We start from the raw sequence: 27,468 nt of genomic DNA on the forward strand, positions 1-27,468 counted from the left end.
TTCTTCAGTTATCATCCGGAAACCATTTTACTATTTCGGGTCACCGTGAACTTAAACTTTGACCTAGTGACCTCAAAATCGATAGGGGTCATCTGCGAGTCATGATCAATGAACCTATGAAGTTTCATTATCCTAGGCATAAGCGTTCTTGAGTTATCATCCGGAAACCATTTTACTATTTCGGGTCACCATGACCTTGACCTTTGACCAAGTGACCTCAAAATCAATAGGGATCATCTGCGAAACATGATCAATGTACCTATGAAGTTTCATGATCGTAGCCATAAGCTTTCTTAAGTTATCATCCGGAAGCCATTTTACTATTTCAGGTCACCATGACCTTGACCTTTGATAAAGTAACCTGAAAATCACTAGGGGTCAACTTCGAGTCATGATCAATCTACCTATTAAGTTTCATGATCCTAGGCATAAGCGTTCTTGATTTATCATCCGGAAACTATTTTACTTTTTCGGGTCACCGTGACCTTGACCTTTGACATAGTGACCTCAAAATTAATAGGGGTCATCTGCGCGTCATGATCAATCTACCTATCAAGTTTCATGATCCTAGGCATAGGCGTTCTTGAGTTATCATCCGGAAACTACTTTAATATTTCGGGTCACCGTGACCTTGACCTTTGATCTAGTGACCTGAAAATCAATAGGGGTCATCTGCCAGCCATTATCAATCTACCTACGAAGTTTCATGATCCTAGGCATAAGCGTTCTTGAGGTATCATCTGGAAACCATTTGACTATTTCGGGTCACTGTGACCTTGGCTTTTGACCTAGTGACCTGAAAATCAATAGGGGTCATCTGCGAGTCATGATCAATCTACCTATCAAGTTTCATGATCCTAGGCCTAAGCGTTCTTGAGATATCATCCGGAAACCATTTTACTATTTCGGGTCACTGTGACCTTGACCTTTGACCTATGAACCCCCAGTTCTATCTTCTATCCACCTCTGGAGCATCATTCAGAGTTAAACCTCTGTTACACACGACTTATTGAAGCCATGAAGTCTTGACAGTACTTCCCAACTGCCACTTGAGTTACAATAGGATATTTGGAAAATTAAAAATATTTCTAATGTATCTATCTCATATTTTCTCAGCCGAGTTCAAAGCCTGCTTCTGACTCTATGGAGTACAGGAGCTTGTCTCTGAGCATTCCATAGTCATGGAACTCTGGGAGCTCGAGCAGGTTTATGCAGGTGCTTGCCATAGGAAGTCGGTCCGCCTCCCAGCCTGCGTTGTGGATGCAGAAGGCTGGATACAGCTCCTGTTAAGGAATACAGCATCATGTACTGAACATGTTTGTATAACAATTGTAAACTTGTATTGTTAGATGGAAACTGCCTACATACAAAAATTATAATTTAATATGATAATATAATCATTTAGCACATATTTCAATTGCAGTAATTGGTCATATTTTGTTGTATCAAATCTCAATGGAAAACTTTGTCAATCAGGGAGAAACTGACACATATACTTTAACATTTATTTGAAAGAATGAATATTTAACATTTTACAATTTAACTAGAAGTGACCATTACCAGATATTGCTTTAAGCGCACATAACGATATTAACCTTACGCAAGCATGGGCAATGTACCACATAAATTATCAGACCAATATGGGCAATGTACCAATTAAAGTTAAATGAAAATCCAGGCATGTGGAAGTTATTGAGCTGAAGCATATCAGAACAATTCGCAAAAAAGCTATTAAACAAGAAATGGATGGAGGCACATATGAGTGAACCTATACATGAAACGTCGCATTGTCAAATAACTTGCCTTGCTTGCCTTGTAACACAAAGACCACAAATAATGAAAAATGTTTAATATGTTCATGTGATAAATACATTTTTAGAACAAATGCATATTTTTAGTGAAATGAGTTTTTTTTTAAATGAATGAGTCACATCAGTACAAAGCTTATAGGATTTGGTAGATTCAAAAGTAGTTCAGTTAGTTTAAAAGCATGTGATTAACACGATTGGTCACTTCCTTTCATACCTCATTTTAGGAAAGCACTTTTTATATAATTTGATATTCCTAAACTTTTCATTAAATATAATTATGAAAAGTCAATACAACATACCACAAATCCAATTAATCTAGAATCCCAACACGTAAGTAATAAGGGGTATACACATCACCGGACCTTGAATCCCAGCAAAGGTGGTCGAGAGCAGCTAGTGATGAACTTGAGTAACTGCCTCTTATGTTCATCTGTAAAGTCCTCCACTATCTCCCAGAACATCTTGATGACCGGGTGGTCGGCCGCATACCCACCGCTGTAGTTGGTGTACGTGCGTAGGTCGTCTATATCTACGGGTACCGCCGCACCTGAGATGAGCACCTGTAACTCCTGCTGGTCAAACATCCGCAGCCACTCCAGGTTCAGTAGGTCAGACAGACCATTACGGAATGCAGCACACTGCTTGTGAATCTGTATTAGTAAACAAGGGAATGGCAATCTAGTCTCATGTCATATAGGTAAGGTTCAGCAGGTCTGACAAACTGTTACAGAAAGTCATACACTAACGATGAATCTGCATAAGTTAAAAAGGCAATGGTAATAGGATATCGTGGTTATTAAGTTTCTATACAGGTAAAAACTAAAAACCTAAACTGTTATGTTTTTAAACTTAGTATATGAAAAAGACAAATGTAACAAATATTTTTGCATCAATCTATTATTCTGGCACCAAACCACAGCATAAACCCTCAACTTTTATTTTTATTTAATGTACTAAATATCTCATAGCAGCAATTTTAAAAAGGTTTAACATAAACATATTGTACCCGCTTGTTTAGATAGAAGTCTGCCATGAGGTGAATGTATTCTATGCGATTGTTGGTTGTAACTGGTATGTTCCGGCCACCGTGTTTCAGCTCTACAACCTTCCAAAATTATATAATAAAGATTTATCAATTTATTTAACTTAAGGTTTGCATGTATGCTACCAATGCCTCAAATTTCATACCATTAACTTTAACCCCATCTCAACTTTAACAAGAGGACCATGATGGCCCTGTATCGCTCCACTGCTGAAAAAAGGCTGAAACAAATATTCTCTGCATGTGCAAATAGTTAAATATAGGCCCTATTTAAGCACATGAACACTTTTGTGACCCCTGGGCTTGGTCAAATTTAACCCCAGGGGCATAATTTGAGCAAAGTTTGTAGAGGACTACTATAACTCACTACATGTACATACAAAATATGGTAGCCCTAGGTCCTAGAGTTAAGGACAAGAATATTTTAAAAGTTTTCACAAAATAAGCAAGATATAAGCGTATATAATGTTCAATTTTGTGACCCGCGGGTCAGGGTCTAATTTGACCCAAAGGGCATAATTTGAACAAACTTGGTAAAAGACTATAAGATGTTACTGCATACCAAATTTGGTAGCCATAGTCTGAATGGTTTTCAATTTTTTTTTAAAGATTTCACAAAATAGGCGCTTTATAAGCGTTTATTCAATTTTGTGACCCCCAGGGCAGGGTCAAAGTTGACCCCTGAGGCATTATTTGAACAAATTTGGTATAGGTTTATTAGATGTCACTACATACCAAATTTGGTAGCCTTAGGCCCAATGGTTATGGACAAGAAGATTTTTTAAAGTTTTCACAAAAAAGGCCCCATATAAGCGTATGTTCAATTTTGTGACCCCCCGGGCAGGGTCAAATTTAACCCAAGGGGCATAATTTGAACAAACTTGGTAGAGAACTATTAGATGTCACTACATACCAAATTTGGTAGCCCTATGCTTTATGGTTGTCGGGAATTCATAACGTTGACGTTTATCCGCTAACATACACGCGACGTCATGTATACTATCGACGTCACTTCTTATGTTGTACATATACAAGTTCGTATTAACGTTTATTAAAAGGTCGAACCTAACGCACGATTCCGTAGTTTATTAACACTCTACGATCATACGCATCATTTTGGTGCCGTGAATAAAAGAAAAATGCAACTTAACGAAAAAATCTTATCAAACACGGAAACTGAAGGAATCGAATATGAAATTGTGGAAACAGAAATGTACATGATGGATTTACGCATGAAATTAGACACACTTATTGCCGAGCGTGATCAACGGGATACGAGCATAGTGAGTCAGCAACCGACGAGTGACATGGTTATTGTGGCAACAGTAACGGCAACAAATAATTCGCAAGAATTAATTGACGTGAAAAGATTCAGTTCGTTTCAGAAACTGATCAGAGTGACTGCTTATGTTCTGCGATATATTTATTATTGTCGCAATGGACGAAAACCAGCAGGCATAAAGCTAACCATTCAAGAAATGACAGAAGCTGAAACAGCATGCATTCGAACCTGCCAGATGACATCATATCCTGAAGAAATCCAGTATTTAAAAGATAACAAGAAGGTATCGCCGCTTGTTAAACAGCTTAAGCTTTTCATGAAGGACAATGTGATTCGTTGTGGTGGACGCTTTCATAATGCAGCCTTAGAAGAAGAGACGAAACATCCGATTTTGCTGTCGGCAAAGCATGCATTCACGCACCTGGTAGCCAAGGACGCCCATGAGAGGTTACACCATGCCGGACCCAGCTCAACTATAACACTTTTGAGAGGAAAATACTGGATACCAGCTATACGTCCATGCGTTCGTTCGATATTACGAAAGTGCGTGATCTGCAAAAAGGTTTCTGGTAGACCATACAAAGCACCAGACCCTCCTCCGTTACCGAAGACAAGAGTGTCAGACGTAGCCCCGTTCACGTATACAGGTGTTGACTATTCCGGAGCTCTGAGTGTGCGTGACACTAACGGAAACAACATGAAAACATAAACAATACATATGTCTGTTTATCTGCACCAGTACGAGAGCCGTTCACTTTGAACTGGTTCCAGATCTGTCGGCGGAGTCATTCCGGTTTGCATTTAGGCGCTTCTGTAGTCGCAAATCAACACCAAATTTTATGATGTCTGATAACGGCACGACATTCACGGCTGCTGCTAGACATTTGAATAATTTGTGTGAATCTGCGGTTGTGCGTGACGAATTCAACAACCGATTAATCGATTGGAAATTCATCCCTACAAGAGCCCCTTGGTTTTGGGGTTGGTGGGAAAGAATGATCGGTCTCACCAAGAATGTATTGAAGAAGGTACTTGGTAAAGCGTACGTGACATATGAAACACTACAGACTATTGTCACTGAAGCAGAAGCCGTTATCAACGACAGACCCCTTACTTACGTCACTTCCGGCGAGCTAGGACAGCAGGAAACATTGACGCTTGCCCATCTTCTATATGGAAGACGAATAACGTCACTTCCTGTCGAGCCTGCGACATTGCCAGCAGATTATTGCATCAATCGTTCGTCGCTTGTGAAGCAAGGTACTCGACGAGTGCAACTCATACAGAACTTCCGCGAAAGATGGCGACGTGAATACCTGACGGCACTCAGAGAAAGAAGTCAAGTAAGGGGAAATAACAACCAGACGATATCAGTAGGCGACGTCGTACAGATTCAAGATGACTGCCCGAGGACGCAGTGGCGCTTGGCCGTTGTGGAGGAACTCGTGCCGGGAAATGACGGACTCGCTCGTTCGGCGAAAGTTCAAACAAAAAATTGACTCACTCATCGACCAATTGTGAAACTTTATCCAATTGAAGAATGTGAAAACAATATCTAGAGACTGTTTATATAATGTGATAATAGAGACTTTATGTGATTATTGTGATAAGCAGAGACTTACGTTAATTTAATAATACGTGTTAACATAATTTCATGTTATATTTTACTATTGTTAGAATTTATATCATTTCGAGGCCCGGAATATGTCGGGAATTCATAACGTTGACGTTTATCCGCTAACATGCACGCGACGTCATGTATACTATCGACGTCACTTCTTATGTTGTACATATACAAGTTCGTATTAACGTTAATTAAAAGGTCGAACCTAACGCACGATTCCGTAGTTTATAAAAACTATACGATCATACGCAACAATGGTTAAGGACAAGAAAATTTTAAAGTTTTCACAAAATGGGCACTATATAAGCATATAATCGATTTTGTGGCCCACAGGGCAGGGTCAAATTTGACTCCTGGGGCATTATTTGAACAAACTAAGTGGAGGACTATACAATGTCACTACATACCAAATTGTGTAGCCCTAGGCCTAACGGTTATGGACAAGATTTTTTTTTTAAGTTTTCACAAAATAGGCATTATATAAGCATATGTTCAAATTTGTGACCCCGGGGCAGGTTCAAATTTAACCCCAGGGATAAAATTTGAACAAATTTGTTAGAGGACTATAAGATGTCACTACATACCAAATTTGATAGCCCTAGGCTGGATGGTTATGGACAAGAATATTTTTTAAGTTTTCACAAAATAGTCCTTCTATAAGCATATGTTCAATTTTGTGATTCCCCCGGGGCAGGGTAAAATTTGACCCCAGGGGCATAATTTGAACAAACTTGGTACAGAACTATAAGATTTCATTTCATACCATATTTGGAAGCCCTAGGCCAAATGTTTATGGACAAGAATGTTTTATACAGTTTTAATAAAATAGACCTTATATAAGCGTATGTTCAATTTTGTGACCCCCAGGGCAGGGTCAAATTTGACCCCAGGGGCATAATTTGAACAAACTTGGTAGAGAACTATAAGATGTCACTACAAACCAAATTTGGTAGCCCTAGACCCAATGGTTATGAACAAGACATTTTTTTAAAGTTTTCACAAAATAAGCCCTTTTTAACCATATGTTAAATTTTGTGACCCCCGGGGCAGGGTCAAATTTGACCACAGGGGCATAAATTGAAGAAATTTGGTAGAGGACTATTAGATTTCTCTACATTCCAAATTTATTAGCCCTAGGCCCAATGGTTATGGACGAGAAAATTTGTAAAGTTTTCACAAAATAGGTATTATATAAGCATATGTTCAATTTTGTGACCCCCGGGGCAGAGTCAAATTTGACCCCAGGGGCATAATTTGAAGAAATTCGGTAGAGGACTATTAGATGTCTCTACATACTAAATTTGATAACCCTAGGCCCAATGGTTATGGACGAGAAGATTTTGAAAGTTTTCACAAAGTAGGCCCTATATAAGCATATGTTCAATTTTGTGACCGCCGGGGCAGGGTCAAATTTAACCCCAGGGGCATAATTTGACAAAAATTGGTAGAGGACTATAAGATGTCTCTACATACCAAATTTGATAGCCCTAGGCCCGATGGTTATGGACGAGAAGATTTTGAAAGTTTACACAAAATAGGCCTTATATAAGCATATGTTCAATTTTGTGACCCCCGGGGCAGAGTCAAATTTGACCCCAGGGGAATAATTTGAAGAAATTTGGTAGAGGACTATTAGATGTCTCTACATACCGAATTTGATAGCTCCAGGCCCAATGGTTATGGACGAGAAGATTTTGAAAGTTTTCACAAAAAAGGCCTTATATAAGCAAATTTTCATTTTTGTGACCCCTGGGGCAGGGTCGAATTTGAACCCAGGGGAATAATTTGAACAAATTCAAAAGAGGTTCACCCCAGGAACATTTCTGAGAAATTTCATCAGAATTGGACCAGTAGTTTAGGAGAAGAAGATGTTTTAAGGAAAAGACAACGCACGCACGACAGACACAGGACCATGACATAAGCCCCCCTGGCCTCTAGCCAGTGGAGCTAATTATTGAGTGGAAATCACATGTTGATGACCACTTAACATACACGATCTTATAAAATTTTACATTTAGATTTGATTAACAGATGTCAGCCTTTCACACAGCTAGATTGGGTTATTACAAGAATATTGCTAAAGCAACAACAAAGACTGCTGATGTGGCTTCTTAAGTAAGCCCAAGTCAACTCCTGTGATACACATATTGTTTGGTATACGATATACAATGTATAATAATTGTTTAAATCTCATAGCAATAAGGATTTAGAAACAATGGCTGTTTGTAAAACATGCACGCCCGCCAAATTGGCTGTCAGTTTTAGTGGCAGCCATTGTGTGAATACGTTTTTTGGCACTGTGGCCTTGACCTTTGACCTAGTGACCTGAAAGTCAATAGGGGTCATTTACGAGTCATGATCAATGTACCTATGAAGTTTCATGATCCTAGGCGTAAGTGTTCTTGAGTTATCATCCGGAAACCATTTTTCTAATTTGAATCAACGTGACCTTGACCTTTGACCTAGTGGCCTGAAAATCAAAAGGGCTCATCTGCGAGTCATGATCAATGTATCTATGACGTTTCATGATCCTAGGCATAAGCATTCTTGAGTTATCATCAGGAAACCATTTTACTATTTCGGGTCACCGTGACCTTGACCTTTGACCTAGTGACCTAAAAATCAATAGGGCTCATCTGCGAGTCATGATCAATGTACCTATGAAGTTTCATGATCCTAGAAATAAGCATTCTTGAGTTATCATCCGGAAACGATTTTACTATTTCAGGTCACCGTGACCTTGACCTTTGACCTAGTGACCTAAAATCAATAGGGGTCATCTGCGAGTCATGATCAATGTACCTATGAAGTTTCATGATCATAGGCATAAGCGTTCTTGAGTTATCATCCGGAAACCATTTTACTATTTCGGGTCACCGTGACCTTGACCTTTGACCTAGTGACCTCAAAATCAATAGGGGTCATCTGCGAGTCATGATCAATGTACCTATGAAGTTTCATGATCCTAGGCCTAAGCGTTCTTGAGTTATCATCCGGAAACCATCTGGTGGACAGACATACGGACGGACCGACATCTGCAAAGCAATATACCCCTCTTCTTCGAAGGGGGGCATAATAAGAAAAGTTTGGCACCACTGAGATAAAATTCTTGGGGAAAGATTCAAGTAAGGACCGAATATTTTGACATATATCAGCAGGGGTAATTATAACCCCCCTAGCCTAGCGTCAATAAGACAAATTAAACTATGTTACACAAAAGATGTTACCTTTGTTTTCCCAAACTCGTCAACAGCCACAGTGAAGCTGAGGCCAAGATTGCTGACATCTCCCTCGTAGTGTTCGAGGAAGAGCAGGTTCTTGTAGATCTCTGGGTCGAAGGAGGCTAGGTGACTAATATCCAAGTTGTGGAGGTGACGACTTAGCAGCTTAGACAGGAAAAAGGACGCCATTGGAAGCGCAACTTGTATATTCTCATAGATCGCCTGGGTGTGGAGAAAGTAGGCACCAATTTTAATATGAAATTATTGGCCAATACTTATCAACAAGTTTTTTTCCTCCTCAAAAACTTTTGTGAATTGTAAAGACCAACAAATTTACACCTTCTTATCAAGCATTAGTTATGATCAGTATATTGTTTGTCAGCTAGGATAATTGTTCAACATGTAAAATTGAGTTTTTTATTGTTGCTATTCTAAGATTGGTTAACAAAACTCCTGTTTAAACAAGAAATTCTCACAGCTTTGAAGAATATCCATGGATGCCGTATGCTGATATATGCAGTGAGTTGCAATAATGAAAAGAGCACCGCATAACGGGTGCCACGCTCAGCTGCGGGTGCAATTTTGAATAAACGAAAGCTTGTCAGATTATTTTTTAGAGGTCACAGTGACCTTGATCTTTGACCTAGTGACCCAAAAATGGGTGTGGCATGTAGAACTAATCAAGGTGCAGCTACATATGAAGTTTCAAAGTTGTAGGTTGAAGCACTTTGATTTTAGAGCCAATGTTCAAAACCTTAACAAAATGTTCAGGTTTACGCACGACGCGTACGGCGGACGACCAGCTGGCTATGACAATACCTCGTGTTTTCTCCAAAAACAGCCGAGCTAAAAATTGGACCATGAGACGGGCCAGTTTTGACCCCAGGGCATTATTTGAACAAAGTTTTTAGAGAACCACAGTTCAATTTGTAATACCAAATACGAAACCTGTGGGCTTTCTGGTTTCGGACGATACAATTGTTAAAGTAATTTTTATATTTAAGTCTATATTAACTATTTGATCTACTGGGTATTGCGAATTTTCAACCCAAGGTCATGATTTGTTACAACTTCATCATAGAGAATCAGTACACAATGTTCCCTACCATATATGACGCATCTGGACATTTAAGTATAAAAAATGCATATTTAGCAAATAAAATCTTTAGCAATAACACAGACATTTTAGGATGAAAAGGGACATAACTAACACCATTTTTTAAAGATTAAAAAAATCGCATATACAAAATGTCATATTATAATAAAAATCATTGCAAATTTGAAAGTTGAACATAGACAAGTGAAGAAGAACATTTCTGGATTAATTTATGTTTACTAACAGACAAACAGAAGTACATGTTATATTTGATTAAAATCTCCACAAGTAGCATACCTTGACAAATAAAATGTTAATCAAATATTATATAAGGTATTTAATTACAGGTAAAATGTTACCTTTCCCAGCATCCTGCCCAGGAAGAAGTAATGTTTTTCAAAGTTATCCACCAGTAGAGCAGACTGCTGGTTGGGAAACAGAAGTCTGTCAGTGGTCTGACTGAAGAACCCTCGGTTGGGATCAAAGCCAAACTTCAGCAGCTGTCCAATGAACTCCCTGAAGATGCCGTCCCCGTCTATACCTGCCTCATCCATCCCTGCTGCATTCACCAGCTGAACACGCGTCTTGTACTTCAAAGTGGGCACCGAATGGAAAAATTGGCCACTTGTAAACAATCATTCTGAATAATAGCCCTAAACCATTGTGTTTTTTTTTTCATTCAAATAACTGTTGTTGTTTTTTTCATAAAAATACTAACCACTGAATGGAGTAATGGTATAATTATTGAATGATTACAGGTTTATACTTAAATCCGTAGCAATTTGTTATAAAATTTACATACATTAAGTGATTCGAGAAAAATTGTATATAAAACATCATAATGTATTAACAATCTCATGTAAATACGTCACTTGTAATATTAAGTAACTTAGTACACCTCTTTTTGGGGAATATTGCCTGTACCATGCAAATTGGTAAAAACAAGACTATTGCCAAGCAATATAGTCCCCTACCGGCTCAACCATTGTCTGAAATTCCAACCTTGTCAAAATTTTTATTTTCTATTTTTTGCCATAGCAACCATAATTTTTGACGTAGGAACAAAATGAACTGACGTGCATAATGTCAATTTTGCCATCTATCCATGTTTCAAGTTTCATGAAAAAATATTAAGAACTTTTTAAGTTATCGCAGGATCCAGAAAACCACTATTTTCAGCAGTATTTCTAGTATATTTGTTGCCATAGCAACCATAATTTTTGACGTAAGAACTAAATGAAATGACGTGCATAATGTCCATATTGCCATCTATCCATGTTTCAAGTTTCATGAAAAAATATTAAGAACTTTTAAAGTTTTCGCAGGATCCAGAAAAGTGTGACTGACTGACGGACTGACAGAGCGCAAACCATAAGTCCCCTCTGGTGAAACCCGTAGGGGACAATAAGCGCAATAAGCACTGAAATTGGGGAAATTGGCGTCATGAAATTTTCAGAAAGGGAAGTTTATGTCTTTTCAATTGCTTGGTATTTAATAGCATAACCACATTCAGATATTGTTTTACATGTCTTTTTGATTGAAATGTTCAGTTCCAGTGCTCAGAGTATTTGCTTAATTCATGTGCTTTTGGAACAAAATCCACGCAATTTTTCTTATTTTTGGGAATTTTTTTATTAAATTGAAATTGGGAATTTTTTCATTTTTCCTCAATGGGAAAGTACCTTTTACGGGTACTTAATAAAGAAGGAAAAAAATGCTGGTACAATAGTGTGTAAATTTCAACAATAATATCTGTATGATCATAGCATAACTATTTTTCATATTCTGCAAAATTGTGTACAACTAATTTATGGCTTACACCATACCATTGTCTAGTGATAGTTTTTCAAAGGCGTCCTTGTAGATATAGTTCCTCCTGATCATCACACTGACAGATCGGATGCCTATGAACGGACTGTTCTCGGTCTGGAATTCTTCCTTGTCCTTCTGCAGAAACTTGTGAAATATCTGTGGAACAAATATGACTGTCATCTAAGGAACAAATATTGCTTTCGTTTAATGTTGCAACATGATAAACATTCATAATAAATATAAAGTAATGATAATTCGGAACATACCGCTGAAAAATGTTTTTACATTTAAAATATACAAAACCATAGTATTCTATTATAAAATACTTTATCAGTGAATAGATATCTTAAATAAATCACATGATAAACTAAATTCTATGTTTAGTGATATAATATTTATCCACATTATACACAGTCTTCTTGGATGTCCTGTAAAATATCACTTGAAGGTTCTCACTAACTTAACAAGAGATTGCCAAGCAGCATGGTCCCCTTCCGGTGAAACTCCACCATTGTCAGTAATTTTTTATATATTTGTTGCCATAGCAACCAGAATTCTTGACGTAGGAACAAAATGAAATGACGTGCATAATCTCCATATTGCCATCTATCCATGTTTCAAGTTTCATGAAAAAAATATGAAGAACTTTTAAAGTTATCGCACGATCCAGAAAAGTGTGACAGACTGACTGACAGACTCACGGACACACAGAGAGCAAACCATAAGTCCCCTCTGGTTTCACCGGTAGGGGACAATTAACATACCTTTAAAGTGTATGAGAAAGTATATTATACTATAGAGAGCAATCCTTCCTACCTTCACTCTTTCATGGAAAGCTACAACGAAGGGCAGCTCTGTGAGAATAACGAGGTTCTTGTCGTCCCTGTTTGACAGCGGTGGTCCGCCTTCCTCCGCGTTGATACGGGTCAACCACTGCATGGTAACAAATGGGCGACGGACCAACATGGAAGAACCGTAGATCTGTGATGGCTAAATAAATTGGGTGCATTTTAAAATACTACGAGCAATATAGTATGTTTAATGAACAAAAAGCTAAAGAACACTATTTTTTGTTAAACAGATATGTTCAACTTAGGTTTGGTGAAGATCAGATGGAAACCTTTATATATTGTGACCCTGACTATTGACCTATACACCAAGAGGGGTCTTTTTTTCCTTCCATTAAACCATCATATTATTTGCATAATAATGGGTCGAAGAGTTTTCAAAACATAGTGCAGAAACATAATGGTCTACGGGCTGATCATCCAGATGCAGACCAATAAACCCACAGATGAGAATAACAATATAATTCATCTTCTTCAAAGGGGCAGGGGGTAAATAGATCCTTATTACGTTCTTGAAAATTAAACAAAATAATATAAGTCACCAACTTACTGCATCTGCAATTATTTTGAACCTGTCAGTTAGCCAATGATTTTTGCCACAGAATGACTTTCTTGAGTCTCTAGTATGTATTTGCCGAACAAGGCCAGCAACCACCTTTAAACAGATTAATGAGCAAGTTTCCAAGCTTTAAATTGAATTACAAAGATCAACACATTTTAACTTAATAATACTGCGATAACCAAATAACTTCAAATTTAACATTATACAACATAAACATATGATTTGTATGATATATTTTATTTGTGATACATTGTCAGAAATAACAGTAAAATTTCACTATTTTTACAAACATGTTTAACCTTCTTTATACATTTTCAAAAACGTATATGACTGAACATCAGACAGACCTTAAACAAACTTCCCCACTTCCTCTGGCGTTTATTAGCAAGAACACGTCTGTAGTCATCATTGACTGTTGGCCTGGCGTCTGGATGGGCCAGCTCTAGTATGCCCAGACATACATCTTTCAACGCCACGGACATATTCTCTACTTCTTTCAATTCAAACGGCATACTTGATCCAGGACCTGTGACCAGAATTAACAATGACAAAAGATATGGGAAATGTAAACGAAATATAAATAACAAATAATAAATATTTGAAACATAAAAAAACATACTAAATTTAAGTTACAGGATGTTGCAGATTATGGTAAATAAATTCTGGCAATTGAACAGCCCACCTTTGATACCCCCATAAAAGTCAGCATCGTGCAGTGTGTGGAGAGAATGGCTGAACATGGAGCAGAATGTAGACAGCAGTGGGACAATACGAGCCATGTCACTCTCTTCCATAGCCTGACTGCAGCTAAGCAGGTGAATAAGGGGCTTGGTCTCCCTACAATGTACAGCAGACTGTCAGGGCAGGGCTCAGTTTAACTTGTATATCAGGAGCAAAATCAAATCTTCGCAATCAAATTTACTTGTATTTATTACTATTTTCTGAAATTAATTTTACTAAAACATTTTACTAAAACATTTTTTGCATTGTTATTAAATAATAATATATATGTCAGTTTCACTAAAACCTACATTTGCGACCTGATTTTGGACCCTCCTACACATGGAAGGCTTTGAAAAACTAATTTCTTATCGCATTAGTATATTATGTAATTATTAGTTTGTTTACTTAGTAATAATTTGTGGTGCCTCTTAGTTCATACCTGGTCTGGGTGACCGTGGATTCTTGAACACAAAATTTCCACAGATTTCTTATAAATGTCGGATTGTAAGCAAGGCTGAACAGCATTCTGAAACAAACAAATTAAGTTAAAGTATTATAATATTTTAATAATTTGAGTTAAATTAATCCGTACCAATAACTTGTATGAGGTGTTTGTAATGTTAAAACCAGTTTCTGCCTAATTCTGTAATGCAATCACTTGTTTTATCCACTGACGAGTTTTTACACAATTGAACAAAAAGCTCTACTTGTGTTGGTTTCTTAAAACACATGCATTTACATTAACAATAAGTCTTGTTCTGGAAAAACTGGGCTTTATGAATTTACATAAAGTGTAATTCCAGAGGAGCCTGTGCAGTCTTCCAAGAGACTGTAACGAAAAATTCCACAAAAAGTGTAAAGTGCTATCCCTTCACAGGCTAATCTGGGATGAAACTGTAAGCAGATGGATCAGCCCAGTTTTCCAAGGTTCCAATAATGACACACCTATTCTTACCTTCTTCTATGGATGGAGTATCTGTGCTGGCTGATCAAACAGTGACATATGACGGCTACAGCGTGCAGTACGGGTGCCTTGCAGTGAACCTTCCCCACCAGTCCCACTATCTGGCTGACGTGTGTGTGTGAGTCCAGGGCTGACAGACACGCCTCCCTGACCTCTGCCAGCTCACTCTATGGGAAACATACAAAGTAAGTCACAATAATTTTGCAATCAGGGAAGATCCTTTCCGCCTAAATGGGATTTCCCCTAAAAAGAGACGTCCTTTACACCAAACACCATAAAAGCAGAATGTTTGAGTTTAAGTAATTTGTACCAATGTGGACTGCACAGGCTTATCTGGGCGACACTTTATGAATATGCATTAAGTCCTTTTTTCCTATAGGACAGCTGAATTTTGAAACAAGAATTCTTGGTTAAACAGTTATAACCCCAATAGTTAACAAGAGCACCGCCTTGCGGGTGCAGACCGCTCATCTTTTTTCTTTTTAAAGGTTAAGGGACTCTCATTTTCAATCACAAAGGAGGGAGGGGTGGAGTGAAGAGCGGTGCATTGTGTGGGGGTGTGGACATTTATTACATTATCTTCCAAAAATGCGAAAAAAAGGAAAACAAATCGGGGGGGTGTGGGGGGTGGGGGGGGTGGGGGTGGGGGGTGGGGTGGGGGGGGGGGGTGGGGGGTGGGTGTGGGTGGGGATTCTTGGGTGCGATGGTTGGACGGTATTTCAAACATAAAATAATAAAAATAAATATTTGTGTTTTTTAGCCGTTTCAAAAAAAAAATTGAGGGGGGGGGGGGTGAGGTGGGGGGTATAGTGTGAGGGTGTGGTGGTAATTTGTGAGATGATCTTTAAAAAAAAATAGGGGGGGGGGATTCGGGTGGGGGGAGGGGGTGGGGTGGGATTCTTGGGTGCGATGGTTGGACGGTATTTCAAACATAAAATAATCAAAATAAATAGTTTTGTTTTTTAATCGTTTAAAAAAAATTGGGGAGGGGGTGGGGTGGGGGGGGGGTATAGTGTGAGGGTGTGGTGGTCATTTGTGAGATGATCTTAAAAAAAAAAAAAAAAAAATAGCGGGGGGTTCGGGGGGGGGGGGGGCACGGGCGATGGTTTGGGTGGAGTCTTTTGTGGTATGTCAGGTAAGAGTAGTTTTGTCAAAGTATCAATCAAATCTAATCATAAATAAAGAAGTTATGGCAATTTTAGCGAAATTTAATAATTTGACCTTGACATTCAAGGTCATTTAAAGGTCATGGTAAAATTCAACTTGCCAGGTACAGTAACCTCATGATAGCATGAAAGTATTTGAAGTTTGAAAGCAATAGCCTTGATACTTAAGAAGTAAAGTGGATCGAAACACAAAATTTAACCATATATTCAAAGTAACTAAGTCAAAAAAGGGCCATAATTCCGTAAAAATGACATCCAAAGTTATGCAACTTGTCCTTTTACTGTACCCTTATGATAGTTTGCGAGTGTTCCAAGTATGAAAGCAATATCGATGATACTTTAGGGGTAAAGTGGACCAAAACACAAAACTTAACCAAACTTTCAATTTTCTAAGTATAAAGGGCCCATAATTCCGTCCAAATGCCAGTCAGAGTTACATAACTTTGCCTGCACAGTCCCCTTACGATAGTTAGTAAGTGTTGCAAGTATGAAAGCAATAGCTTTGATACTTAAGGAATAAAATGGACCTAAACACAAAACTTAACCAAAATTTCAATTTTCTAAGTATAAAAAGGGCCCATAATTCTGTCAAAATGCACGCCAGAGTTATCTAACTTTGCCTGCCCAGTCCCCTCATGATAGTAAGTAAGTGTACCAAGTTTGAATGCAATAGCATTGATACTTTCTGAAAAAAGTGGACCTAAACGCAAAACTTAACCAAAATTTTCAATTTTCTAAGTATAAAAAGGGCACATAATTCAGTCAAAATGCACGCCAGAGTTATCTAACTTTGCCTGCCCAGTCCCCTCATGATAGTAAGTAAGTGTACCAAGTTTGAATGCAATAGCATTGATACTTTCTGAGAAAAGTGGACCTAAACGCAAAACTTAACCGGACGCCGACGCCGACGCAGACGCCGACGCCGACGCCGACGCCAAGGTGATGACAATAGCTCATATTTTTTTTTTCAAAAAATAGATGAGCTAATAAAAAGCAATCTTGAGATAAACGTTTTGATTTGAGTGGGATATACACTGTCAGACAAAACAATAAATGACTCAAAAGGCCACTTGAAATAACTATTAAGCCCAGGGGAGCATTTATTTGAGAATATCACATAATACAAATCTACAATCTTGTAACATTTGGCTAATTAAACAACACGAATAAGAGTTTATCATGACACCATTTGCATTAAGATGGGATTGTAACATGTACAAAGCAGTGGCTGAAACATCAATTTCAGATCATTCCAATGGCTAGTACTCCACAATTCAGGAATAATATGGATGAGTAATCAAATTTGATCTCGTTATTATGTCATTATATATGAGCCTGGCTCTTTTTTGTCGTTTATGGGAAGCCTTTTCTTCAATCCAGATTAAGCAGAAAGTGTTGTCCCTAATTAGCTTGAGCAGACTGCACATTCTAATATGGAACGGCGCTTTATGCACATATATTAAACCATGATCACCCACAGAAAGGCTCATATATTACTGAAGCAGTGTCTGATAAGATTAAAACAGCTCGAAAATTATTCATTGTTCTACAGAAATCAGCAAACCAATAAACTCTGCCCATTTCTGACTAAAGAAGATGAAAACATAGCTGAAACTCACATCATCATCTGTCTCCATGTCCTCTTCCTCATCAGAATCATCGTCATCATCATCATCATCCTCACGGGCTGCTGGCAATGAAGGCAGTAACCACTGTATCACCTGCAGGTACCCACACACTGCAGAGTGGGGAAGATCATCTGAAACTCAATAAAGAACAATCAAAACTCTGTAGCAAAGAAGAGTCTGCAGACAACACATGAGTGTCATGTTATAAAATATCATGACAGATTTGTTTGATGTTGTTAAGCTTTTTTTTTTAAAGTTATGTGACATTGCACAGTTCAGATATGAAGATAGTTTCGCACTAATGTTCAATATGGTGCTTCTAGAATACACAAACATTAATGTCCACGTAACAATTCTTAAAAATAAGTTAAGTTCTGCAACATTAGCAAGACAGGCCTTTTCCTGGCGTTTCTATGGGTTCTTTAAAGTGACCCATTCCCAAAGCAAAATTGTAAAACCAATTTGAAACCAAATAATCCTTATTTGATGTTTGTTTCAAAATAAGTGTCTTATAATTATTATTTCTCATCTCTATTTTTTAGTACATCTAAAAAAGTATGAAAATTAAGATTTTTTCTTAAATTTAAATTATTATAAAAAGTCATATACAAATTCGCTTTCATAAAAAGCAATTTTTCCATTTGGCAAGGAAAAGCCATGCGGGAAACTTACCCAGTGCTTTAGCCCCAAGAGTGACAAATTCACCCAGAAGCCAGGATGTTTTTTTAATATGTGCAGGCTTCTTCGAAGTAGACTGGCCGGAGCCCCTGTTCTTCCCAGCACCAATTGCTTGTTCTTTTCTCCCTGTTATCAAAGTTGTAATCAGATCCACAAAGGGAAATGGGTATTTGCCGTACGCCATTGCAGGTATGAGGAACTGTGATACCTGCTCTGAGTAAGCTGGACACAGCAACGTCTTGCACACGTAACTAAGAACCTGTTGACTGTAATAGACAGGACAACGTCTTGCAAACATAACTTAGAACCTGTTGACTGTAATAGACAGGACAACGTCTTGCAAACATAACTTAGAACCTGTTGACTGTAATAGACAGATAGTTGTTAATCCTTTACCTCTGTGCATTTTAACAGGTTTGTAGTCCCTTAGAAAATCAAAAGAAATTAAAGACAATTTTTACTAGATTCAAGTTTTTAAGGCGTAATTTCCAAATGACAAATGCACCCAGAAGCCATGCTGTTTTTTCAATAGGTGCAGGCTTCTCGGTAGAAGACTGGCCGGAGCCTTTGTTCTTCCCAGCACCTTGTTCTTTGCTCCCTGTTATCAAGGTTGTAATCAGATCCACAAAGGGAAATGGGTATTTGCCGTACGCCATTGCAGGTATGAGGAACTGTGAGACCTGCACTGAGTAGGCTGGATACAGCAACGTCTTGCACACGTAACTAAGAACCTGTTGACTGTAATAGACAGCACAACGTCTTGCAAACATAACTCAGAACCTGTTGACTGTAATAGACAGGACGACGTCTTGCACACGTAGCTCAGAACCTGTTGACTGTAATAGACAAGACAACGTCTTGCAAACGTAACTCAAAACCTGTTGACTGTAAAAGACAGGACAACGTCTTGCAAACGTAACTCAAAACCTGTTGACTGTAATAGACAGGACAACGTCTTGCAAACGTAACTCAAGACCTGTTGACTGTAATAGACAGGACAACGTCTTGCAAACGTAACTCAGAACCTGTTGACTGTAATAGACAGGACAACGTCTTGCACACGTAACTCAGAACCTGTTGACTGTAATAGACACCACAACGTCTTGCACACATAGCTCAGAACCTGTTGACTGTAATAGACAGGACAACGTCTTGCACACTTAACTCAGAACCTGTTAACTGTAATAGACAGGACAAGGTCTTGCATACGTAACTCAGAACCTGTTGACTGTAATAGACAGCACAACGTCTTGCAAACGTAACTCAGAACATGTTGACTGTAATAGACAAGACAACGTCTTGCACACGTAACTCAGAACCTGTTGACTGTAATAGACAGGACAACGTCTTGCAAACGTAACTCAGAACCTGTTGACTGTAATAGACAGCACAACGTCTTGCAAACGTAACTCAGAACATGTTGACTGTAATAGACAGGACAACGTCTTGCACACGTAACTCAGAACCTGTTGACTGTAATATACAGCACAACGTCTTGCACACGTAACTAAGAACCTGTTGACTGTAATAGACAGGACAACGTCTTGCAAACGTAACTCAGAACCTGTTGACTGTAATAGACAAGACAACGTCTTGCACACGTAACTCAGAACCTGTTGACTGTAATAGACAGGACAACGTCTTGCACACATAACTCAGAACCTGTTGACTGTAATAGACAGGACAACGTCTTGCACACATAACTCAGAACCTGTTGACTGTAATAGACAGGACAACGTCTTGCACACGTAACTCAGAACCTGTTGACTGTAATAGACAGGACAACGTCTTGCACACATAACTCAGAACCTGTTGACTGTAATAGACAAGACAACGTCTTGCAAACGTAACTCAGAACCTGTTGACAGTAATAGACAGGACAATGTCTTGCACACATAACTCAGAACCTGTTGACTGTAATAGACAAGACAACGTCTTGCAAACATAACTCAGAACCTGTTGACTGTAATAGACAGGACAAGGTCTTGCACACGTAACTCAGAACCTGTTGACTGTAATAGACAGGACAATGTCTTGCACACATAACTCAGAACCTGTTGACTGTAATAGACAGGACAACGTCTTGCACACATAACTCAGAACCTGTTGACTGTAATAGACAGGACAATGTCTTGCACATATAACTCAGAACCTGTTGACTGTAATAGACAGCACAACGTCTTGCACACGTAACTCAGAACCTGTTGACTGTAATAGACAGGACAACGTTTTGCACACGTAACTCAGAACATGTTGACTGTAATAGACAGGACAACGTCTTGCACACATAACTCAGAACCTGTTGACTGTAATAGACAGGACAACCTCTTGCACACGTACCTCAGAACATGTTGACTGTAATAGACAAGACAACGTCTTGCACACATAACTCAGAACCTGTTGACTGTAATAGACAGGACAACGTCTTGCACACATAACTCAGAACCTGTTGACTGTAATAGACAGGACAACCTCTTGCACACGTACCTCAGAACCTGTTGACTGTAATAGACAGGACAACGTCTTGCACACGTTACTCAGAACCTGTTGATTGTTATAAACAGGAACTTGTTGACCCTTCACCACTCAGATATGCACTTTGACGGGTTTGTTGTTCATATGAAAATCAAATTAAATTAAAGACAATTCCTAATAGATTCAAGTTTTAAAGGTGTCATTTCCAACCTGAAGATACAGATTAGCAGCAAACAGCATAAAACTTTAACAGACTGCGAGTTACTCGCAGACTTTTCTTGTGTTATGCTGGTTGCATTTTGCCACTTTCACTTTGCTGGGAAAGGTTTGAACACTGTGCTGCTATGAATTCGACCCAGAATTATTGATCTCTTATTCAATTGCTGCTATTCACCTTAAAGTTGCACCTTCACAGATAAAACAGTAAACAATAATACATAACAAGATATTTGTCACAGACAAACCAGCAGTACCCTAATGGATGAATATTGTCAGATCAAGAATAGGATATCTGTAAGTTTCATAAACGTAGCTTTAAGTACTTTTTTGTAATGGCAGGATGCAGATTTTATTTTGCAATTATTTCTGTAACCATAGCAACCAGAATTTTGGTCTTTCAAAATCTTGAAATGACATGCATGTTCATTAAATGGCCCTCTATCCACATACCGACTTTGTAAGACTGCGCAGGCTCATATGGGATGAAACTTAAAGCCCTTGCATTTAGCCCCGTTTTTCCACAGCAAGTCTCATTTACCTGAATGTGGAGTCTTTACACTGTGCAGCATAGCAGATGGGCTGCATGACCAGGTCAAGAATTCTGCCAGCCGCCGGTGTGGGTTGCTGGGGTCCCCTCTCCAAGTTGCCTGGCACCTTGTGCTCCAACAGGTAACGCATGCGATGAAAATACCTTGCACAGAACAATACCATATCATCAGTTTGACACAATGACCTATATCAGCCTTGTACAAGGAAAACTGGGCTTAGTACATGTGAATAAAGAGTTGTCCCAGATAAGCCTGTTCAGTCTGAACAGATTAATCTGGGACAATACTTTCTGTTGCATGCAATTCATCGTTAAAAGGAAGTCTCTACTAAACAAAAATCTAGCCTAGGCAGAAAGTGAAGTCTGAACAGACTAATTCTGGATGACATTTTACACACATGCATTAAGCCCAGTTTTTACAGAGCGAAGCTAATATGAACCAGCACATATTCTGTACTTGTAAATTTTTCATTGACATAAAAAGAGAAAACAAACAATAACTTACTATCATTATTTACAGCTGACACATGCTTAGCAAAAAATACCGTGTAATTACCAGCTTTATCATTTAGTCAGTACTTTACTTTTCATTTTTCTTCATTCAAGTTTTATCTCACAAAAACATCATTATCAGTATGTACATCTGCTTACCCTTTTCAATGAGACATCGCCACAGGGTCTTAAGGAAGTTGGGGTTTTGTAAAGTGGTAGGAGTTGTAAATACCTCCAACATACGCATGGGGATTGCTATGGACTGTTCACTGTCAACAATACTCGTCAGATATCTGTATATAAACAAGACAGGTTCAAACTCAATACATAAAATCAATGCACACAATTTTCATCATATAAGCTCTAAAATACACTTCTTCCTATTACAAATGTGTTATAAAAATTAATAGTTCTCTGCTTCCAACTAAATTACATAGTAAATAAATAAGGTATTATACAAACATTTTTCCAAAAGGGCCAAAAAAAAACAAGATTGCCGAAATAATATTAAAATCACAGTTTTAAACGGTTTAACAAATTGGGAAAAAAAGTGACTTCTACTGACAGTGTACCCAAGCATTTTTTTAAAATAAACCAATCGAGGTAAAAAAACAACACAGCCCATGGGCTACCAAAATTTGAGTTGGACTATTAAAAATTGCATGTGCAAGCAAGGCAGGCTACTTAAAATGTCTATCCATAGAACCCGGTATTATGAAAAATTCAAACGAATAACCTTTTAACTGTTCCGCTGAGAGTGAAAATCCACGTTAATGCATTTGTTTTTTATGTGTATTATCTGTATGAATACATATAAATGTAGCACTTTTTTCCATTAGTTTTGCTACCAAGTACTTAGTCTGGCAGCCCAGTTGGCTACTCTCAAGTTTTAAATTTATCAAACCCTGAACTAGTGACCATGTTTGGACACCATATGACCCAGTTTCTAGATGAGAACAAAAGTTCTGACAAAATTGAAGATTGAACAATTTATGTTGCTTGCAGTGAGTTCAGGACTTCAGGACAGCATTTTTATTTATATCACACAATTTTAGATTATAAATCATTTAATTAATGCTTCATAATAGTATCAATCACTCTTATTTTTATCAACGTTATGTACATATATATGTTTTGTACAACGCCATTGAATATAATTATATAAATAGGCGTTTCATCAAATGAGCAAGTTTCAAGTTTCAATTTAGACAACATAAGCGAGACGAAAAAAAAAATTGTGATCACAGAAGCTCACCATGACCAAACAATCCGACAATCCTATACCTGAGACAGAGTGCCAAGATGTTCATGATCTGCTGGTGTCCCTGAGTGCAGTCAATGGTGAGAATTCTCAGGTAGACGTCCTTATGCTTCACCAGCAGCTGACACAGCCATACCTACAATATCAACACCGCTGGGTTAAAAACAAAACAATGGAAATCACGCTAAAAATGAGGGTCACACTGGGAAAACAAGGCTTAAGGTATGTGCGTAAAAAATATCATCATAGATCATGATGCAGTACGCACAGGCTAATCAAAAACAACACTTTCCCCTTAGACTTGATTCTTGTTAAGAAGACACTTCCAAAATTTCCATTGGAAAGTGTCGTCCCCGATTAGCCTTTGCAGACTGCACAGCCTTATCTGAGATTATACTTTACACGAATGTTTTAAGCCCGGCTTTGTTAAAAATTGACTTAAATTCAGGACTGAGTTTAAGATCTTGCTGTTGTTGACGATGCTGGAACAGCATCGTCCAAGGTTTGATAACCATCTAAAAAAAATTCACAATGGCGACCTATGTAAAAGACCGAGCCAGTCCGATTAAGATAACTCGATTTTTCAGTTACTTCCCTTTTGCATTCGCCACTGCGTAGGAGATTGCTCGTCATTGATAACATTCTCCTAGCAGAGTTGTCGTTCGTGTTTCAACATTCAACAATGGCCGCCCCCGTGAGAGTCTCGATTCAAAACTTTCTTACTGCATAAATTGGCTTGTTTCGCTATTTAGAAGCTGTCATTTAGGATATATGAATTATTTATTCACTAAATCTCCGCTTATGACAACAATAGTTGGAATTCGAAGGATATATACTCGATGTGAATGAAGGACTTTCTGGATCGTAACAGCTTGACACGGCAAAACTGGCATACTGGTATTTTTAGTTATCAATATAAGTCACATTGTGCTTTATAAATTGTATTCGAGCATTTTGCGACTTATTGAATGACTATGATACCCGATATCAACATTTCATCGGGGATTTGCAGATCACCAAGCTGTCCTGAAATTCAACATTGATTTCAAACTCTTTACTGGTTTGTACTATTTCTTAGTGTTAGTACTTTTTATCATTTTAAAGTTAAATGAACTGTGTCACAGTAAAAGAGACATTAAGGCGATTGTGGCCATTTTGGATCTAGATCAGCCTGCAGTCGCTTGAAAGCTGTTTGCTTAAAAGCTTTTTTCTGACAATAACAAATAATTTAATTGGATACTGATTTGACTGCGCTTTTCCTGTGACCTGGCTCAAATAATAGAATTGTCATTACTCAAATTATTTATTTCGAACATTAATCAATTGTTTTTCTTGTCCCTCGGGATCAACGACTCCAGCACTTTCCTGTTGAGAATTGAATACTGCTAAAGGCGATGCTAGGGAGCGTGAGAGATGTTGCACCTTCCAGTATCGCTCGATTGTTCATTGTCGGCTCGGGTACTACGTACATGTACCCCGGGTACTCTTAAGTATACTTACATGTATCCCGGGTACGGTAAATATACTAAAATGTACCCGGGAAATTTAACCCTAAATCAGTCGTTGTCAACTATTTTTTTGTAATAATTATATATACACATTTATGTCAATTTTCTGTAGAATGGCCTCTATATTATCGGAACACATACTCAAAAAGCATGTAAATGCAGTGTTTTTTTAAGAGAAGTGTGTTTAAGATAATCGGTTGCTTGTTTTACGACATCGGATTTTGGGCGCGAATACAACTCGGGTACAGTCTATTATGGACCGAGTACAATTATGTTTATTTACCGTACCTGGGGTACATGTAAGTATACTAAGAGTACCCAAGGTACATGTAAGTATACTTAAGAGTACCCATGGTACATGTAAGTAGTACCAGAGCTGACAATGACCAATCAAGCTCCATTATCCCTCATGAACCGACTCAAAAAACCGAGTCGGCAATATTTGACTTTATTTTTGGTTTGGTTGCTCTCGAGGGATCGAAAATTTCAGAATCTTCCTAAAAGCCCTACGGGTTTGATCCCCAGAAGCGACATTGAAAACTAGCATACTTTGTTATCTAAAAGGCTGCTAAACCTGATATACAATGATAATGTAAATTTTCTCTCACATGATGTTCATCAGTCATATTATATAAAAACTTACAGCAGTAGTAAACAACTGGACAATAATTAATGAACGCATCTTTCATTTGTCTTTGACACTTTGATTTTGACATGGCCTAGATTTAAATATGTGACTGGACTTTACCAGCACTCTTGTAACAGAGCTAAAGTTTAAATTTACCATTGAAGATCACCTAAATCCAGATTTGCTATTATAGACGTGTGGAAAGTTTTAAGGGTGTGACAAGTAAGAAAAAATTGGTCATTACCCAGAGGCCACAACTGATCTATGACTGTATTAAAACAAGAAAAATCAGTGCCTGATTTAGATTTCCTTAGATAGTTCAATAAAAACTAATTTCATAACACTGGTTACAGTTTAACAGTAATGCTACCAATGTGTCACACCAGGGCCTTGAATTTGAAATCTAGGACATGCATGGTCATTTCTTCATGAAATCAGGACACAAAATTGTATTTTAAGTCCTTAATTGACCTGGCAATAGTTCTCAGATTATTATAAGCTAAATCAGTATATTTATATCATTATTTATGCTTTGTGTATTGTAAACATATACACAATCATGCAGTTACATGATAGCAATAAATAATATCAAAGCTACCCTAACTATAAAGGTCATTGACAAAGCCTATGGTCAAAATGTTAACACATTGAGTGTAATCGCCCTCTCGTGCCAGCAAAAACAACACGTTGACAGTTTGTCATTTTTTACAGTTCTACTTTCACTTTCATTTTGTGATATCAAACTATTAACAATTATGTGGCTGAGAAAAATATCGCGATTGCTTTTTATGCCCCCGGTAGGGTGACCTATATCAGTTGAACTGTCAGTCAGTCAGTCAGTCAGTCAGTGTGTCAGTCTGTCCGTCCGTCCGAAAACTTTAATGGCCATAACTTTTTTAATATTGAACATAGAAACTTGATATTTGGCATACATGTGCATCTCAGGAAGCTGCACATTTTCAGTTGTGAAAGATGAAGGTGAAGGTCATCCTTCAAGGTCAAATGTCAAATATAAAGCGTATGTCTGTCCGTCTGTCCGAAAACTTTAACATTGGCCATAACTTTATCAATATTTGCGTACATGCGTATCTCATAGAGCCACACATATTGATTGGTGAAAGGTCAAAGTCATCCTTCAAGGTCAAGGTCAAAGGTCAAATTTTGCAATATTGAAGATAGCAACTCCATATTCGGCATGCATGTGTATGTCATGTTGCTGCACATTTTGAGTGGTGAAAGGTCAAGGTCATCCTTCATGGTCAAAGGTAAAATATATGGCTTCAAAGCTGCGCAGCAGGGGGCATTGTGTTTCACAAACACAGCTCTTGTTTAATATATTTTCTGCACATTTCTTCAAAAAACTTACATCAATACACGATTTTCTTCGTTAATTCAATCATTCCTGACAGACTTGTGTACATATTTGCTTACATTTTGACGCGCGTAGGTAGGACCGCATTACCGCTTCCGAAATGTGTATTCATACTATTGCCTTCGAGGAACTTATCTGATGTTTGACGGAAAAGTCCGAAAATGTGCGAGTGTGGGTCAAGTTCCCCACAGGTATTACTTTCCCGTTCCCCCAATTTTTTTCCCGTACCTAAAATTTTTCGTACCCAATTTTTTTTCGTACCCAATTTTTTTTCGTACCCAATTTTTTTGTCATGCTTTTATATCCATCCTCTCAAAAGCATCGTCACACCAGTACTGTCAGTACTTTGATTTTTACATTGTTAACACAACTCCACGTCTTACCAGCCGTTCACCATCCACCTTGCCTGCATAAAACTTGCAGATCAACTTCACAAACTCTTGTAGGGCATTTTCAGTGTATGGTCCTTTCCCCACCATGGTCTTCGTTTTATCAAACTGGGATTGCAT

The 27,468-nt window shown here is 38.1% G+C and overlaps 1 protein-coding gene across 1 annotated transcript; it reads right to left on the reverse strand.

Moving 5' to 3' along the window:
• Nucleotides 1-1,112: 1,112 nt before the first annotated feature.
• LOC127878290 (ubiquitin-protein ligase E3C-like) lies at nucleotides 1,113-27,468 on the reverse strand. The gene is given in 19 exon segments (XM_052424810.1): nucleotides 1,113-1,283; nucleotides 2,174-2,461; nucleotides 2,818-2,916; nucleotides 8,987-9,202; nucleotides 10,436-10,716; nucleotides 11,903-12,044; nucleotides 12,705-12,878; nucleotides 13,287-13,391; nucleotides 13,646-13,824; nucleotides 13,981-14,135; nucleotides 14,461-14,547; nucleotides 14,977-15,152; nucleotides 17,771-17,910; nucleotides 18,452-18,679; nucleotides 18,963-19,195; nucleotides 21,690-21,842; nucleotides 22,340-22,483; nucleotides 23,475-23,587; nucleotides 27,343-27,468. Coding segments are annotated over 19 exon segments (3,210 nt in total).

The sequence above is a fragment of the Dreissena polymorpha genome, chromosome 4, assembly GCF_020536995.1.
Source record: "Dreissena polymorpha isolate Duluth1 chromosome 4, UMN_Dpol_1.0, whole genome shotgun sequence".
NCBI lineage: Eukaryota > Metazoa > Mollusca > Bivalvia > Myida > Dreissenidae > Dreissena > Dreissena polymorpha.